We start from the raw sequence: 19,473 nt of genomic DNA, 5'->3' as shown, positions 1-19,473 counted from the left end.
CCTAGGGTTTTTAGCTTGTCCTATGGGTTTTCGTTTATGATAAGACGGAAAAAACTCTCTAAGCTTGCGGGTATCATTGTCTAAATCTGCTAGAGATCCATATAAGGCATAAGTTTTATTAGAGACAGAAACAGGAATGCGTACCCGAGAAGCATAAATCTGGCGCCGTTTCTCTGTCTGAGGTTCTGGTAGGTACTGACGATTACCAACAACAAGGGGGGCGGATAAAGTAGCAAATGGAGGAAGTTCAGAAATTTTCTTCGGAGCTTTGGACCTATTGACAGTAGTTTTGAAAGAAACTCCTGTTCCCTTGAGAGTTATGTTTGAAGCATCCATCGTTAAGGTTTGAAAAAAGAGAAAATCTGGGTTTCAGTTAGAAAAGATTGGGAGAAGAGAAGGCTTGAACGTTTGAAAATGCAGAGTATGTGAGGAAGTTCTAAAATGGGTAAGTAATTGGGTTTTATAGACCTACAGGGAGACATTTCAAATCAACATTAATGGTAGACAAGTTAATGGGACACGTGTATCCCTTGGACAGTGTAGTGAAAATGGAAATTAATGTTATAGCCATGATTTCCCAGAAGCTAGGAAACGTGATGAGTGGAAAAGATTCTATTGTGGGCTGAAAAGACGTGGGTAGGAAAAAACAATGATGATGCTGACGTCACCAGACAAATGGAGGAACTGAAAGGTTTTGCCAACATTGAGACACGTGGCAGTATCAGTCATTGAGGCGTCGAAGTAAGGTCTCAAAAAAATGTCTTTTTCTCTTGTATGTCGAAAATTACATTTTTTTGGGGGGTGGGGGGGGGGGGGGGGGGGGGGTGGGGGGCAATCTGTTAGCTCAAATTTTCGACGCCCATTTCACATTACCAAAATTGGAAAGCATGTACAATTGGCTTCGACTAAGAGGTGATTCGACCAGCTGAAGGTAGACTTGCTTAGCTGGTTAAATAAAGATCAAGCTTATATCTGAAATTTCAGAGAGGTTCCTTAAGGAGCAGTTAAAAAATGGTTTCGATCAAAGATTTGGAATTTAAATAAAGGAGGGAGGAGTATCTTTGGTAGAAACCGCAAGGATTCACATGGAAGCAGAGTGAGCGAACATACACATGCAGGACGCCACATGTATCGACGTGATTGAAGAACCCTTAGAGCGGTTATTTCGATCCAGTATAAATATAGGGTCTTAGAGTTAGAAAAGTGTGTGAAAGTGTGTACATAAACCTGAAAATTTACTAAGTATTTGTGTGAAGAAGAACTGTAAAACGCAGAATGTATGTTGTCTACACCATTGTTTAATCATTTCAAAGTATTACAAAGTTATCTTTAATTTCTCTTCAGAAATATCTTTCCTTGCTCTTTACTCTCAAACACTTTATTTCTTACTTCGTCATTTACAAGTTTAAAGATCTTTAGTTCCTTTCGTTACTTTGAACTTTTACCTTACATTCTTAAGGATTCCAGTATTTACCAACCTTTTCGAATGGTTTCAATCCTTCTACAATTCCCATCATTTATTTCTTATTTAATAGTTCTAAATACTGGTTTAAGATTGTTCTTTTGTTCAAGTCACTCTTTTGTCTTTAGTTTTTATTTAACGCTTCGATTCGACGTTTAGTTTGATCATTTATCAACGTTACGCTTACGAGAAATTTAGCACATGTCCTAGGATCAATCTGATTGATCCTGTAAGTGACCAAATTTAGAAATTTGGAAGATCGGCGGTTATTTACCATTTTTCAAGGTAAACCGGGTCCACAAAGGTGAAAAGGGCACAACTCCAGGCATTAAGAAGGGAGTTCGAGTTGCTGGCTATGAAAGAAGGAGAGAAAGTAGACACTTTCTTGGGGCGAACCGTGACCTTAGTGAACAAAATGAAGTCAAACGGTGAGATATTGGAGCAGAGTATGGTGGTTAGTAAGATACTTAGATTTTTAACTATCAAATATTATTATGTTGTATGTTTAATAGAGGAATCAAATTATCTAAGTACTTTGAGTATTGATGAATTATATGGACATTTACTAGTATATGAACAAAGAATGAAAGGATACCAAGTGGAGGAACATGTGTTAAAAGTGTCTCATGACGATCGATCAAATAGAGGTAGAGGTCGAGTTGTATTCAGAGGTGGGCATGGCAGAGGTAGAGGGATACAACCTACAAACAAAGCAGTCATTGAATGTTTTAAATGCCACAAATTAGGACATTTCCAATATGAATGTCATGACTCGGAAAAGAAAGCTAACTATGATGAATTAGAAGAAGAGGAACTTTTGTTGATGTCATATGCAGATATTCATCAAGAAAAGAAAGAAGAGATATGGTTCCAGGATTCAGGCTGCAACAACCACATGACGAGAAACAAAGAGTGGTTCTCTGAATTAGAAGAAAATTTCAATCGAACAGTGAAGTTTGGAAATGATACGAGAATGGTGGTAGTAGCAAAAGGGAGTATAAATGTGCAAATAAATGGCATAATCCAGGTAATATCTGATGTCTATTATATTCACAAGCTTAAAACAATCTATTAAGCATAGGGCAACTTCAAGAAAAAGGATTATCCATTTTAATTCGGGATGGAACTTGAAAATGTATCATTCTAGGAGGGGACTGATTATGCAAACTAATATGAGTGGAAGCAGAATGTTTTTTGTGTTATCTCATATGCCACAGAGAAATTCCATGTGTTTGCAAATTGAAGATGTATCAGAAAAAGAGGCACACATGTGGCACTGTCAATTTGGGCACCTGAATCACAAGGGATTGAGAATACTGGCCTGCAAAAAGATGGTGATTGGCTTACCTGTTCTGAAATCTCCCAAGGAGTTATGTACAACCTGCCTAACTGGAAAACAATACAAAGATACAATTCCAAGGAGGAGTTTATGGAAGGCGTCAAAACAACTCCAGCTAGTACATTCATATATATGTGGCCCTATCAAGCCAACATCCCACAGAGGCAAGAGGTACATTCTAAGTTGTATCAATGATTATTCTCGTAAAACTTGGATTTATTTCTTACATGAAAAATCAGAAGCTTTTATTATTGTCAAATTTTTTAAGGATAGTGTTGAGAAAGAGATAGGTGCATTCATAACTTGTTTGAGGACTGACACGGGTGACGAGTTCACCTCAAATGAGTTTGGAGATTTTTGTAGATCACAGGGCATTAGCAGGCAATAGCAGCTTATACACCGTAGCAGAGCGGAGTTTCCGAGAGGAAGAATTAGATAATTATGAATGTTGTCCGATCCATGCTAAATGAAAGAAAAGTTTCCAAAACCTTCTGGTCCAAGGCTGCAAAATTGTGCGTTCATATTCAGAATTGATGCCCGACAGTAGCTGTTGAAGATAAGACCCCAGAAGAGGCATGAAGAAATGAAATACCAGTGGTAGATTACTTCTGAGTTTTCGGGTGTGTGGCACGTGTTCATATACCAGATCAAAATAGAAGCAAAATATACGACAAAAGTAGGAGATATGTTCTTCTAAGAGTCAACGATGAATCAAAAGCATGGAGGCTTTATGATCCAATCTCAGAGAAAATTATTGTCAGCAAGGAGGTTGTTTTTGATGAAGAAAAAGGTTGGGAATAGGGCAAATTTGTTGAAGAAATAAAGCAAGATATTTTGGAGTGGGGAGATGAAGAAGATATTGTGGTTGATCGAAATGAAGAACTTGGTGAAACAAGCACAAATAATTTGAGCAACAGTCCTGGAAATTTCAACAATTCCAGTATCTCTAACAGTATGTCCAACAAGTCAAATAGTCTGACAGTTTCACCTCTAAATGAGCCAGGTTCTTATGATAACGAATCGGTTGAAGGGAGGAGCATGCGAGGAACAAGAGAACCAATATGAATGGAAGATTATGAAATAGGGGAAGGTCTCTCCGATGATGAAAATCTAAGTGCAATGATGATGGTAACTAAGAATGACCCTACAACGTTTGAAGAAGCAGTAAAATGCAAAAATTGGAGGTTAGCAATGTCATCGGAAATTGAATCCATTGAGAGGAACCAAACTTGGGAACTTATTGTGATTCCAAAAGAAACCAAACCTATTGGAGTTAAGTGTGTATTTAAAACAAAGCTAAATGAGGATGGTACTGTGGAGAAGTTCAAAGCTAGACTGGTAGCAAAAGGGTATGCACAACGCCATGGTATTGATTATACTGAGGTATTTGCTCCTGTGATAAGACTTGACACTATCCGTGTAATTCTTGCAATAGTTGCACAATTTAGTTAAGAGGTCTTTCAACTTGATGTAAAGAGCGCTTTTCTTCATGGTGAGCTAAAAGAGGAAGTCTTTGTTGAGCAATCCGAGGGGTTCGTAAAGAAAGGAGAAAAAGAGAAAGTCTACAGACTAAAAAAGGCGTTATATGGGCTCAAGCAAGCATCGCGATCTTGGTACATCAGAATCAAAGCTTATTTCATACGAGAAGAATTTGAAAGATATTCCAGCGAGCATACTCTATTTACAAAATCAAAAGGAGGTAAATTCTTAATTGTAAGCCTTTATGTTGGCGATTTAATTTTTACCGGGAATGATAGAAGCATGTGTGATAAGTTTAAAAATTCAATGATGTTGGAGTTTGATAAGTCTGATTTGGGGAAAATGAGGCATTTCCTTGGAGTAGAAGTTAAACAATGTGCAGATGGAGTATTCATTTGTTAAAGAAGATATGTAAAGGAGGTTTTAGCTATATTTGGTATGGAGGAAAGTAATGCTGTGAAAAATTCAATAGTACCGGGTACGAAATTACGCAAAGATGAGGGAGGTGTTATAGTTGATGAAACTTTGTTCAAGCAAATGATTGGAAGCCTTATGTATTTGACTATAACTAGACCTGACATGATGTTTGGTGTTAGTTTAATAAGTAGGCTCATGGCTAAACCTACTATGGCACACTGGCTTGCAGCAAAAAAGATTTTAAGATACCTAAAAGGTACAATTAATCTGGGTATCTTCTACAGGAAGCAAGAAAATAATCTAAAACTTGAAGGCTTTATCGATAGTGATTATGCTGGTAACTTAGACAATCGAAGAAGCACTTCCGAGTTTGTGTTTAAATTGGGAGCGAGAGTAATTTCTTGGGCCTCAAAGAAACAACCAGTTGTCGCTCGCTCTACCTCAAAGGCAAAATACATAGCAACAACCGTATGTGCGTGTCAATGTGTTTGGCTTAGAAGAGTGTTGGAAAAGATTGAAGTTGAGAAAAAAACAACAACTATGATCATGTGCGACAATAGTTCTACTATACAACTATCCAAAAATCCAGTGTTTCTCGGAAAAAGTAAACATATTGATGTGAAATTTCACTTTCTTAGGGAATTAGTGAACAATGGAGTTATCAAGATGAGCTTTTGTGCCTCTGAGAATCAAATTGCAGACATTATGACGAAGCCATTGAAATTGGAACAATTTGAAAAGCTTTGCGGGATGCTTGGAATTACGGATATTACTAAAGTAAGCTAAGTTCAGATGAATTAGTTTAAGGGAGGGATTGTTAGGTCGTTTATTATTCTTAAAATATTACATGTAGTTTAGTCGTTCCTAGTTTTTAGGAAAGACCTATTTTTTTAGAAAGAATAGAGTTTGTTTTTTACCATAACTAAATTTGTTAGCCGTGGATTCTATTTTTGTTGTAAGGTTATTTATAAGCCCTATTTTCTTACTGAATAATCATCTTTCAAAAAAAGGATATATTAGGGAGAATGGGGTATTTTCTAATCATGGATAGGTAGTTGATATATAGTTGAAGAAAGAATCTATCACAATGGAGAAGTAAGCACAAAGCGATGATATTTTATTACTTAATAGAGAAAGTAAATAAGGAAAAATTGAAATTGGAACATTTGAGAAGTGAAAATCAAGCACATATTGAAAAGTGAAATATCCAACCAACAATTTAATTCATATAACAAAAGCGTAAACAAGATTCTACACCTCTTTCAATTCTTTCACTCTGAATCAAAGATGAATAAATGCAACATTTTGATAAAACATCCTATGTGGCAATAACAAGAAAACACATTGGGCACTGCGAGATGAATAATATGTCTGCATCATAGTAAGAACTAGGAGAAATGCAGCAGCCATAATTCCTATGAATTTCCACACTGTAGGTATATGGTCACGTATCAAAATTTTGTACCAGTTTCGACCATAGAACACAACAACATCAAAAAATTTCCTACATTCATGCCAAACACATATAGCCATTTTTCGCAAGACTGTTGTAACTTTCATTCCCTTGTTGGCATACTCATTCAACCTGGCACAAGTATCACTATAACTCAAATCCATTCGCTGAGCTCCTTTCGAAATCGTGCGAAATAGTTTCAACAAATCTTCATTGCCAATGCTCATCTTATTCACAATAATCCCTTTTTTCTTAAGCAATTCAATGTCATGCTCACAACATATCAAACCACTAAAGAAAAGTGCATAGGAAGTGTATTTGCATGTAGTCCAAATTTTGCTTTGCTCCCAAGCAATCAAATTCCTCCACTTCACTTCGGTTGTTTCCTTAACATGTAACGGCGGAATTTCCAACTCTCCTGAATCACTAAAACTTATACCAAAATCAAATATATCCACCAACTTATGCTGCTGTTGATCTTTGTTATAAAACTTTGCTCGAATTATTACCCCGGAAGCATGAAGCTTTGTAGCACAAGACAATAATTCTAACTTTGCCTTTTTTCCTTCAGGCTGGTGCTTTTTTTGCACTGTAGACAAGTGCATCAAATGTAGTATATGAACACCTCCTGAGCTATTCACAGAAGGGTAACCAAAGGCCTTACGAACGATATTAGCAACACGATGATCATCTTCGATTATACTATTATCAGGATATACTTTTCTGTATAACGTCTTGAGAACAATGAATGGAATCTGGTTCTCAAGCATTACCACATCGTTTAAAACAGATAACACCTTTTCCTCTGAAGTAAGAATTGAGTCGTTGTTATGATAATATGTCTCTTTGTTCTCCATGTATTTCCCAAGCCTAACTAGAAGCTCCAACAAAAAGCAACCATCTACGATCATTATTTTAGCGATTTCGTGTGGATCTGTTTCTTTGATGATGTTATTGTTGCTGCCACCATAGCTTGCACATATCACTTTATGTAACTTGTCAATGTCAAAGGCACATTCTTTTAACCTCTCCTCGGGACTTCTATCTTGTTCTGGATTTGTTGCATGTCGGAATAGAAATTCATGCGTGTAATGCCATTTAGGTTCTTCCATTAATTGAAGATGTCTTGTGGCTCCTCTATGTAAGGGTCCTATGGAAATATGTTTTGGCTTAAAAGCATCTTCTTGTACTTCCAGAAGTTCATCTGGTACGTTGGAGATGCTGCATGCTTCAACTTCTCCATTATATAGTGCTCCCAACATAACTTCAATGGGAACCATCCAACTAAAATCATATTGCGTATTCAAATCCTAAAAGAAGAAACGGATAATTGGTTTCACATGACAAAATAATTATATTAATAAAGAAAGAAGATGAAGCTACAATAAACAACACAAAACACAAGAAGTGCTCAGAAATCAGAAAAGGAGCAACAAGAACCACCTCGCTACTCACAGACTAGAGCTCAAACCAACTAGAACCACTATCGACAAATCAGATCCCAACAAAAGAGAAGAAAGAGATCCATCATCACACTCTGACTTAGAGCAAACACTCGATCTGCTATAGATTTAGATAGAGGATAGGATCAGGGCCGGCTCTCTGCATGTGCTGCAGCACAGGGTCCAAATAATAGACAAATATTCGAGGGTCCAAATTTTTGAAAATTTCAATTTTTTTTATAAATATTAATAAAAATAAATAAAATATTATTAAAAAAACTCAATAATCGAAAAAAATATTATAATAAAAACTCAATACATATAAAAATTAAGATTGATCAAAACTCAAAATAATTATAATCAAATTTATTTTTAATTTATATATAAATATATTTTTGATATTTTTTTTTTAATTATTATAATTATGTTTAAAAAAAAATGCCCCATTTTTGTAATTAGAACAGGGCCTCCGACCCTGGATAAGATTACGAAGCCAATTGATCAAATCCTAAAAGAAGAAACGGAAAATTGGTTGCACATGACAAAATAATTATATTAATAAATAAAGAAGATGAAGTTACAATAAACAACACAAAACACAAGAAATGCTCAGAAATCAGAAAAGGAGCAACAAGAAATCAGAAACAAAAGCACCACTATTAAAGAACCACCTGGCTACTCATGACTAGAGCTCAAACCAACGAGAACCACTATCGACAAATCAGATCCCAACAAAAGAGAAGAAAGAGATCCACCCACCACACTCTGACTAAAAAAACACTTGATCCATTATAGGTTTAGATAGAGGATAGGATTATGAAGCCAATCTATGATTGTGAAAGAGTTCTCTCCCAACCTACCTAAAATCAAATACCAAAGCAAAAATAATACTCTTCTCATCCACTTCTTTTATTGTTATTGTGACTCCATTAAAAATAACATCATTTCAAACTTTTTAAATAGACCTGATAATCCTATGTCAAACCATAAGATAACCTCCCTAATACTTAGACTTACCTCCTAATGAAAGAAAACACTCAAAAATCAGCCTAAGATTCTGGTGAATCATTATCTGCCTCTCTAATCATATGAAAACTTTATACCACACTAATGAGATCATCATTTTATTGAAAAAAAATTGAATACCAAAATTTTAAAAACTCACTTAATTTTAAATTGAAGCTATTTCAAATAGCTTTTATAAAAATCAGTTTTAGGATACAATTTTTTAAAAATATTACAATTTTGATTATGTTTTGATTTTCAATAATATATATTTATGTTATGAGATGTCAAAATTAATCTTTTAATTTAGTAAGATACAAATTTTAAAATTTTGTAATATTTTAAAAAACATTTTTATAAAATTTATGTTTGAAAATACCAAAAAAAATAAAATTAAAAGATAAAAAAAAACAAGCCCTTTATATTCTAAGTGTATGGAATTTGTAGTAATACAAGAGACTAAACATAGTCAGATATTTGGGTCTCTAGTGCATCTTTTGTGAAGTTAAGTTATTATGTTTATGAATGGAGTTTTACTCCATATGTTTGTTGGGGAAGTTTTTCCACTAATGAACATTGAACATTGTGAGACTTCTTCTTTTTTAAAGTAACATCTTTGTGAGAGACACGACACATATTCCCTCAAAATCTTAAGGTGATAGGTGAATGTATTCTCTCACTTATAAATGCTCAAGTCTTCACATTTCCAACCAATGTGGGACTATTATTCACACTAATTACACTTGTTACATTCTCAACACTCCGTCTTAAGTGTGAGTCCACAATACTCCCCCTCAAGTGGAAGTTCTTCTTATTTCCACAAACTCTTGTACCGCATAAAACATTTCTTTCTCACCACCCTTGTGGCGCCGTTGACACTATTCAAAGGAACATTTATTACTCATCACCCTTATGACGCCATTGATTTTTGATAGAAATAAGTCGGTCCTTTTCTCGAACCAAAGGCTCAAAATACCATGTGTTCACTACGCCAAAAAAGACCTATGAGAGTGCTTTTTTTGGCCTTTAAAAGCGCTTAAAAGCGCTGTCGTAGGTGGCGCTGCTATAGGTTTTAGCAGCGCTTTTTGTTTACTAAAAAGCGCTGCTAAAGGTTGTCAATAGAGAGCGCTTTTTAGTAAAAAGCGCTGCTAAAGGTGGTATATAGACAACCTTTAAGAGCGCTTTTTACTAAAAAGCGCTCTCTATTGACAACCTTTAGCAGCGCTTTTTAGTAAAAAGCGCTCTTAAAGGTTGTCTATTGACAACCTTTAGCAGCGCTTTTTACTAAAAAGCGCTGTCTTTTCCTCTAGTAAAATAACAAAACGTTGCCTTCAGTTTAAGCCTACCATTTCAACCTGTAATATTTTTTGGGAATAATCCCATAAACCTGTAAATCAAGCCTCTCTAATTCAAGCATTTGGAGTCATAATTCAAGCATTTGTAATTTTTTAAACCAACACAAGAATGAACACATTTGGAGTCATAATTCAAGCAAACCAACACAAGGATAGATAGGCACTGAACACATTTGGAGTCATAATTCAAGCATTTGTAATTTTTTAAAGCAAACCAACACAAGAATGAACACATTAATTTATCCATGAAATTAAAGATATCACTAAAATTATAAAGAACTATACACAAGTCAAAACTAATATGTTATACGGTCTATTTAGAGTCATAACTAATCTGTTAAAAATATAAAGAACTATACACTTGCCAACCAGAAACCATTCTTCATCAAAGTATTCATGTTATTTTGAAACCATTATATACTAATTAATCTTTTCTCAATAAAATATTGACACAATTCCTCCTTGATTTGTTCCAACTGCAGTCTCGTGTAATGAGCACACTTGTATTCATCAAAGTACTACATAACAAAACATAATATGCATGATTTAGTTAAAAGTAATAAATAATATGAAATATTCGATAAATATTAAAACAAATCCTAAGTTATAAATCCATACCGTGATTGGAATCTCTATTTGATTCATATTAATGATTTCCCTCATAAACCTCATTACAAAGTATCCGCAATCGATACCGTTGCGCTGTAGAGGACACTACATAGAAAAATAAATAAGAATGTATAGTTATCTTTTCTTATCAAGTAGCATCACTATTATAAGCAAAATTGTGAAAATTAAAGTACCTGCACTTTTATTTGTGTATAGTACAAAAAGATTACTTCTGTAGGTAAGTACCAAGTCCATTCAACATGTCATCTCTAATTATATTAAGAAAGTAAATCTCTAACTATACAACTCCTTAACAAAGATAATCTTTAATTATATTAAGAACGCAAAATCTCTAACCATAAATCACCGTACTATGACAAGCTAAACTTCTAAAAGACAGTAGGATAATACAACACCTTTTGTCCAGCTGCAAGAAGAAATGATGCCATATTATAAGCTTGGCCCACACAATGAGTGGCTATAGGAGTCTCCAAGCTCTGCATGGTATCATAGAGAGCCAAGCATGGTGTAAGCTGCAAATGATGAAATTTTAAGCAAGTTAAATACCTGATAGTCAAAAGGAACATGAAGAAAGAAACAAAAGGATGTAATTATTGATCTCCTAACACTAGAATCATTACTTACCTCCCCACCAGGACCATTAATGTACAAATAGAGAAACCTGGTGTTATCTATACTGTCAAGATACAGCAAAGTTGCCAATATTTGATTACTAAATTCTTCATTTATCTCTTGTGCAATGAAGACAACACGTTCTCGATACTGCATCAAATAATGCACAAGTTCTTTTTAGAAATTAACTTAATGAAAAAGAATTCGATGTTTATATGAGATCCATGACTGTATGACAAAGTAAACCAATATCACTTAGATAGGTAGTCTATTATCTTTGAAAAAATGTGTTTGTGTCCGTGTCCGTGTCCATGTCAGAAACCGATTTTTCAAGTTATTACTTGTGTCAACATGGCTTGAGTGTAGTGTTGGTGACGTATTTTCGGTGTCCATGTTTCATAGTCTATGACTATTTCCTAATGATAAATATATTCAGATATAACAACTTACAAGGGCATTCCATAAATCAATCCATTGCCAAACATCTTCACCAGGTGTTTTATAGCGTACTCTAGGAGTTCCAATGGGCATCATTAGAAATTGTGCCCTAACTGGCTTCTGGTTAGCATACCTGAAAACATGAAAAATTTGACACCGTTTGCATCAATCTTTTTATACAATGAAATATAACTTTTGTAAAAACCCTTCTAGTGTATTTTGGCGTAAAAACAGTGTTTTCAGATTTAGGGTATCTGAGAATTACCGGAAACTGAGAACTTTGTTAACTTTACCGAAAAACTGAGCATTTACGCTAGATGAAACGGAAGACGCTCCAAAAGAACCTGCAATTGAAAATAGTGAGCGAAAAACGAAAGAAAGGGGTGAAAATTGAATAAGAAAAAGAAAGAAATGGGCGCACGTGAAGATTGGAGTTTCAATCCAGAGTAGATTTTAGTGGAAACACTGCAATGGAAAAAGCGAAAACACGGTGAGAATTAGTTGAAATTGAATTGAATAATTTACAGGAAGGGATAGAAGAGGGAGATTTTGACCTAGGTGGAGAACAAACACGAGGGGTTGAAACGGCGGCGTAAGGTGAAACCGCCATGTTGAAGTGAACGACGAGGTAGCGGATAGGGAAATGAAAGTTGAGTTGTGTTTCAAAACTTCAACAAGGAGTAAAAAGTATTCCTATTTGTTTTTTATAATAATAAATTTAATCATGTAAGATAATTTAATTAGAGATTAAAGATAATGTCGATTAAATTAAATTAGTTTTATATTATCATATAATAGAATATCATCAATAAAATTATAATATTTTATTATACCATATTAATATTTTAAAATTATTTTTTTATTTTATAGAATATTTGGTAATTTTTGGTACATATTTTTTACCATGACCTATGAGAGCGCTTTTACCATGAAAGCGCTTTCATAGATGTGAGACTGAGACCTATAAGAGCGCTTTTACCTTAAAAGCGCTTTCATAAGTCTGAAACCCATGAGACCTATAAGAGCGCTTTTACCTTAAAAGCGCTTTCATAAGTGTGAAACCCATGAGACCTATAAGAGCGCTTTTACCTTAAAAGCGCTTTCATAAGTGTGAAACTCATAGATGTGAGACTGAGACCTATAAGAGCGCTTTTACCTTAAAAGCGCTTTCATAAGTGTGAAACCCATGAGACCTATAAGAGCGCTTTTACCTTAAAAGCGCTTTCATAAGTGTGAAACTCATAGATGTGAGACTGAGACCTATAAGAGCGCTTTTACCTTAAAAGCGCTTTCATAAGTGGAGACCTATAAGAGCGCTTTTATCTTAAAAGCGCTTTCTTTACATAGGCGAATTTTTTTTCAAGCTATTACAGCGCTTTTTTTAAAAAGCGCTTTCTTTTTGGTGCTGCCAAAAGCACTTTTTGGCGTAGTGGTTGGGGAGTTTTTTTCACTAGGAATCATTAAACATTGTGAGACTTCTTCTTTTTTGGAGCAACACCATTGTAAGATACACACCACATATTCATCCAAAACCTTAAGGTGATAGGTGAGTGGGTTCTCTCACTTATAAATGCTCAAGTATCCATATTTCCAATCAATATGGAACTATTATCCACACTATTCATACTTTCTACATTCTCTAAAATGTTGGCAATATTGATTACCTTCTTTCGATTTGTGTATTACAAAGGGAATCTCTCTATTTTCCTTCTCTTGCCTGGGTTATATTGGTGTCTTTCTTGACTTGGGGATTCTATGCACGTTTATTTTGTGTTTAACATCTACTCTCATTATGCTTTCTAAAACAATAGGGTAATGCGCGTTGATCTCCTTTTTCTTCCAGAAAATCTTGGAAAAGAGGTGTGGTATATGACTTTAACTCTGTTTGTTTCTATAGTGATAGGGTAAGGAAGGTGATTCCTTTCGTCTTCATGAGAGTGTTGACTGTCTGGTTTTTAGTAGTTTCATATCTCATATGGGTCTTATTGTCATTCTTCTTTAAACTAGGAATTTCACTTGGTTCTAACCTAATGGGGGGCTATGAATAAGTTTGTTAGGATTCTTATGTCAGAGGGGTGGTTGGATCTAACTAGGTCAACTCTTTGTCCTCTAGTTAGAATTAAAGCTTTTGTTGTGAATAAGAAACATAAGTCTCCAAAAGGTGGTTTGAAAATATATAATAAGCAAGTGTTTGATAATCCTGATTTTCATATTGATTCTCTGAGAGAGGCATTTAGTACCTTGGATTCTATAGTTGATCAGGGTTTTCTCGCGAGTGAAGAGATTTTTTCTAGGAATAGAGACATCATGTATCTCTGATCCTTGTTAAGGATAAAAAATTTATCTTATTTATCAGAGGTCCAAAGCCATTTGACTCAAAGAAGGGGATGCTAAGACAAGTTTTTTTCCATGTTTGTATTAAAATTAGGAGTAAGAAGAATGCTATCTTAGAAGTTAAGGTAGGTGATGGTTAGGTCAAAGGGGTATATGATATTCGTTAGGAGCTGGTAAGCTATTTTTTCCAATCACTATAATGAACCTATGTCTGATGGGCCTAGGCTAGATGCAATTATTTTTCCCCACCAGTTTACCACTGTTGAGTTGAATGTCTTTGGAAATTAATTATCTTCAAGTTATCCACATCTTTTGTGTTCGTGACCTCTTTTGCTTCAACACCACTTTTGAACTGCACTGCTCAAACCCATATACCATCCCTCCAATAACCATTGTCCACCAGTTTCCCATCTTGATAAGTTGCTATTCTATACAAGTTATGATATTGATTATCTAGAGAACCCTCTCATATCCGCTTTGTAAACCCCCACAGGTTATCCCATGAGGGTTCACCAATCAACACCTTATTATCAGTAAATTGAAAAATATTGTAGGCTACATGTTCATTCACCTGGAATCCTTTGAACAAGTTGAACCTGGCATCATTTTGCATCATGCCATATAGTCCTTTAGTTGTTATTACAAACAGAAAAGGTGATAATGGGTCACCTTGTCTTAACCCTCTACATACCTGAAAGACTTTGGTAAGATTCCCATTTACCAAGACTGAAATGCTGCTCGCAAACATTGTAGATTCCATCCACATACACCATTTGATCCAAAGCCTAATCTTCTAAACATGTATCTTAGATAACTCCAACTGACACAATCATACGCTTGAGTGAAATCTACTTTGAGTAATAGGCATTATCTTTTATCCCTCTTAGCTAGATCCAAAATCTCATTAGTTACCAACATTCTATCAATAATTTGCCTTCTCGGGATAAATGTTGCTTGAGTTTCTGATATCACCATGCATATAACCCTCTTTAGTCTTGCAACTAAGATTTTTGCTATAAGATTGTACATACAACTTACTAAGCATATGAACTTATACTCAACTAATCTTTAGGGACTTGTTACTTTTGGGATCAAGGCTAAAAATAAGGTTTTCATTGCTTTGGGTAGTCTACAACTTCTATGAAATTCCTTAAAAAATTCACAATATCTTCTTGTAAAATCCACTAAGACTTCTTCAGAAAAGAAAAATTAAATCCATCAGGGCATGTACTTCTATCCCTTTCACTGTCCCAGATGGCTTCTTTAATTTCCTCCTTTGAAAATTCTTCTTCAAGATCCTCACTAGCAGTTTTGGTTAACTATTTGAACTCCGCTGCCTCTAATAAGGGTCTCTCATCAACATCTTCTTTAAATTTGTCCTCAAAATATCTCTTAGCTTCCCCTTTAACCTCATCCACTCTTATCCCTTCTCTATCAAGTACTGCAAATAAATAATTTCTTCTGATTCTTTCTTTCACTGCACTATGGAAGAACCTTGTATTCAAATCTCCTTATCTAATCCACCTATTTCTTAACTTCTGTTTAAGGATGCTTTCTCTCAGATAAATATAATCTTAAACCTTCTTTGATGTTTTCCTTCTCTTATCCCTTAACACCTCATCACCATTGTTATTTTTTGACACTGTTATATTGTCTAATCTATCCAATTCACAGACTTCCTCTTCTACTTTGAGCTCCACCCAACCAGACACTTCTCTATTCCATTATCTTAACATGTCCCTCAATTGCTTGAATTTATCTTTCGGGCTAAAATCCTTGCTTCCCTAACTGATCGGTCACCATTTTTACTGCATTTTCATCACTTATCCGACAAGAAGCCAAGGAGTTTTGAATACTATGTTCGCATTATAATACATTTCAAGCATGTTTTTATTCCTATAAGTTAATTAAGTGTTTTATCAATTTTTAGTTTTATTTCGTGTTTTTAGGATTTTATGCTTTGGTTATCTATTTTAATCCTCTCCAGGTCCAAGTAGAAGACCCAAAGGACTCAATGCAAGAAAGTCGAGAATTCTAGCGTTTTAGCAAAGAAATTACAAAGTTACAAGAAGCATGACAGGGCCACCCGTGTCACCTGACACGGGCCGTGTCAAGATGAAGGCCTAAACAAGCTGCAAGGAGAAGGAAGACAGGGGCCTGACACGGCCACCCGTGTCAGCCCACCTGAGAGGAAGCTGAAGATGAAGGCCAAGGCAGGGGCCTGACACAGTCGTCCGTGTCAGCCCATATGCTAATTATCTCAATTTTTGGACTCTTATCCGGGCTTGAGCAGCAAGTGCGTTCTGGGGTTTTCCAACCAATGCTAAGGGATTTTCATTATTTTATAAGAGTTTCTACGAGAGAAGAATGCGACTTTTTTTGGCAAAGAGAAAATAGAGCAAGGAGAATTGTCAGACGATCGAGAATTACAGAGATCAGGGAATTCAGAGAGAGGAAGATTTTCATGAGCGGGAGCAAATGAAGATCCAAGTCACCCAATTACTTGTGATGTTTAATTTTCATCTTGAATATGATTTGAACAATATGAGTAGCTAAACCCCCTAATGCTAGGGGGTGTTCTTGATTTATATCTGTGATGACTTTGAGTTTGTGATTGCATTGATAATATTATTTTTAATAATTACAGTAATCTTTTGATGTGTTTAATGTTTTCTCTTTCGGATCAATTGAGATTGTTGTATGATTATCAATTAGGATGGACCGCCATTGATGAGGTTTTCATAAGATTACCCTTCAGTAGATATCACCTAGCACTAGGGATACCCTGTATGAACCAGAAGATTCTTTATATAATAAGACTTAATTTCACCAGTAATTTCCTATGGACATAGAAACTAGGGTTGAATGATTAAATGTTTTTTCACCAAAGCCTTAGGAGAAAATACCCTTGAGAACTGGTAGTAGTTAAATGATATTTGTTGATGTAATAGTGACTCAGAGTTGTTATAGGGACAAATTATACATCTTCCCTGGCATGTTCATTTTCCCTTGCAAACCCTTATTTTAGCGTATTAATTTTATTTGCCTTTATTTTTATTAACAGGCAGCCCTTGAGATCGACATTCAGGGAATTTCCCCTTTATTACTGCAAAAGACAAAATAGTACATTTGTTATTATTTCAATCACTAACCATAAAAGAGTTGCATTCCTTCTTTACAAAACTTAAGAGTTCCTTATTCTCATACACATAACTAAGAGTTTTGAACGGATTTGAACCCCACTCTAAGTTATTTAACATAATTCAAATTGGACTATGATCATACAAATATTTGTCCCCCACCACCTGACCATTAACCTTCCACCGTGTATACACATTATAAGTCATCAAAAATATTTCTAACCTACTCCTTGCAGTGCCATCCCCATTAGACCATGCAAATGTATTTCCTACAGTAGGAACATCCACCAACTCCATGTTTTCAATGTGAATTCGTCAAATTCCTTCATGTCAGTAGAACTAAATAAAGAATTCATTCCATGCCTATCATCACTACTTCTTACACAGTTAAAATCTCCTCCTACAGACCACTCTCATGGATCTAATGTAGACTTGAGATGCAATAGTCTTTCCCATAATACTCTTTTCCTACTAATACTACAAGAAGATGAGTATACATTAATAAAGTAACATATCTTGCCTCTCCATTCGGCACTAAAACCTATGAATCCCTCTCCACTGAAGCTAAGCACTAGTTGAATTATACCTTTTTTCATAAGATTATGAGTCCACCTGACAACCCTTATGTATTTTTACCTGACCAACCAATCGCCTTTCCCCTCTATAGACTTTTCACAATATCTTCCTCCAACTTTTGAATCTTAGGGCCCGTTTGTTTTGACTTTTTTTAAAAATGATTTTTATAGTGTTACATATTTTAGTGTAAAAGAATTTTACAAAGAAACTTTTTATAAAAGCTTCAAATGAAAATTTGGTTTTAATAGTTATTCTTAAAATGTTATTTTATGTATTTCATCATTTTATCGAAACTTTTTTTGGATATCAAATTTTCAAAAAATCACTTAATTTTGAAGCTATTTCAAATAGTTTTTCATAAAAATCATTTTTAAAATATAATTTTTTAAAAAAATTGTGATTTTGACTATGTTTTGATCTTCAATAATGTATATTTATGTTATAGAATGAATAATTCAATCTTTTAATTTATAAAAGACAAATTTAGAAAAATTTGTAATATTTTAAAAAATATTTTTGTAGAATCCATTTTCAAAAATACAAAGAAAAAATCCATTTTTTTAAAGCTAAAACAAACTGACCCTTAGTCTCCTGAATAAAACACATATTTACCATTGCCTTAAATTCTCCTTCCTCTGCCTCCTCTAGGAGGCACAAATTAGTCCCTTGAGGAGTAACTTTAATAGTAAATACCCCTTCCATGTGCATTTTCTCTTGAATATTATAGGTTATTCTAGCTTTTGGAACCACATCAATGCATGCCTTTCTGAATCTCCCTAGCTTTTCCTCCCCCCACCATGTAAGCCAGATGTGTGAATCTCGATTTAACTTCCTTCGTGTTGCTACCTATGATCCTTTTACCTCCATTATTGTTTCTTCTTATATTTGTTTGATTTTGCTCCCCTTTCCTTTTGTTTTCCACTACCTGTGCATATGAACTCTTATCATTCCTCATGCGCGATCCCCAAATCTTCTCCTGTCTGAAAGTAGTATTCTTCTGAAAGGCTTTCTTATATTTGCATAGCTTTTTTTCCCCTTCAATGATGATGTTGTCTAGTTTCACCACCGTCAGTCTAACATCTTCCACTTTCTTGAATCTCACAAACATGTATCTCTTCCCTCGCCTATCTTTCTTCGGAGGAATCACAACCTCATCAATGTCACTGAAATCTCTGAAGATGTTATACATCTCCTTAGCACTATAGAACTCCTATATTTCCGTGAATGACATCACCTCTTCCTTTGCCTTTACCTTTAACAGCATCCCAATAAGGTTTTCTTTCATTTGCATTTGCAGTTCTTCCTCATCTCCTAAGTGATTCATTGAATTCATTGTGATGCCTTAATAATCCAGTATACCAACGCTAAATCAGTGGTGATCTTCCGACACAAATAACTAGTATTGTCTAGATTCAATACTTATTATTGTTTTGTCTATATTAATCTCAATTATTTATTATAGAAATATAATATATATATATATATAAAATCAAATTATTAATGCTATATCTAAAATAATAATAGTTATATCAAAACTAATAAAATATATTTGTTGTATTAATATATGTAAAAGATAATGAAGGGATTAAAGATTAAAAACCTCTGTCTTAGGATCTTCCCCTGTTACTCTTTCTTCATTTTCTCGAGGCTCTTCAGGTTCTTTCACTTTAGATTTTTCTCCAGGTGTTTGATAACTTTTTTTAATTCTTTTGATTCTGGGTGCTTTATACCTTTCTTGATACTCCTGTGTCGACTGGTATTTTTTATCAGAAAAATATAAGATGTTTTAGT

At 34.6% G+C, this 19,473-nt stretch overlaps 4 protein-coding genes across 4 annotated transcripts; 2 read left to right on the top strand and 2 right to left on the bottom strand.

The window, feature by feature from the left end:
• Positions 1–441: 441 nt before the first annotated feature.
• On the top strand, positions 442–3,866 carry LOC127104832 (uncharacterized). Its single transcript, XM_051041979.1, has 3 exons — positions 442–445; positions 1,975–2,489; positions 3,603–3,866. The coding sequence occupies exons 1-3, from the start codon at positions 442–444 to the stop codon at positions 3,864–3,866; spliced, it is 783 nt and encodes a 260-aa protein (XP_050897936.1).
• Positions 3,867–4,253, top strand: LOC127104831 (uncharacterized mitochondrial protein AtMg00820-like). The gene has a single exon (XM_051041978.1). The coding sequence runs from the start codon at positions 3,867–3,869 to the stop codon at positions 4,251–4,253; it is 387 nt and encodes a 128-aa protein (XP_050897935.1).
• A 1,725-nt stretch (positions 4,254–5,978) lies between these two features.
• On the bottom strand, positions 5,979–8,275 carry LOC127104830 (UPF0481 protein At3g47200). The gene is made up of 2 exons (XM_051041977.1): positions 8,264–8,275; positions 5,979–7,460 (listed from the first exon to the last, which is right to left on the bottom strand). The coding sequence occupies exons 1-2, from the start codon at positions 8,273–8,275 to the stop codon at positions 5,979–5,981; spliced, it is 1,494 nt and encodes a 497-aa protein (XP_050897934.1).
• A 2,660-nt stretch (positions 8,276–10,935) lies between these two features.
• Positions 10,936–12,276, bottom strand: LOC127103503 (ATP-dependent Clp protease proteolytic subunit-related protein 2, chloroplastic-like). The gene is made up of 6 exons (XM_051040755.1): positions 12,187–12,276; positions 12,054–12,097; positions 11,898–11,976; positions 11,645–11,765; positions 11,207–11,344; positions 10,936–11,094 (listed from the first exon to the last, which is right to left on the bottom strand). Exons 1-6 carry the CDS (start codon positions 12,240–12,242, stop codon positions 10,951–10,953), a joined length of 582 nt encoding a protein of 193 aa, XP_050896712.1. The 5' UTR covers positions 12,243–12,276; the 3' UTR covers positions 10,936–10,950.
• Between the last annotated feature and the right edge of the window lie 7,197 nt (positions 12,277–19,473).

The sequence above is a fragment of the Lathyrus oleraceus genome, chromosome 7 (genome assembly GCF_024323335.1).
Source record: "Lathyrus oleraceus cultivar Zhongwan6 chromosome 7, CAAS_Psat_ZW6_1.0, whole genome shotgun sequence".
Classification (NCBI taxonomy): domain Eukaryota; kingdom Viridiplantae; phylum Streptophyta; class Magnoliopsida; order Fabales; family Fabaceae; genus Lathyrus; species Lathyrus oleraceus.
The sequence above is the reverse complement of the archived record's forward strand: the minus strand, read 5'-3'. Positions and strand labels throughout refer to the sequence as shown.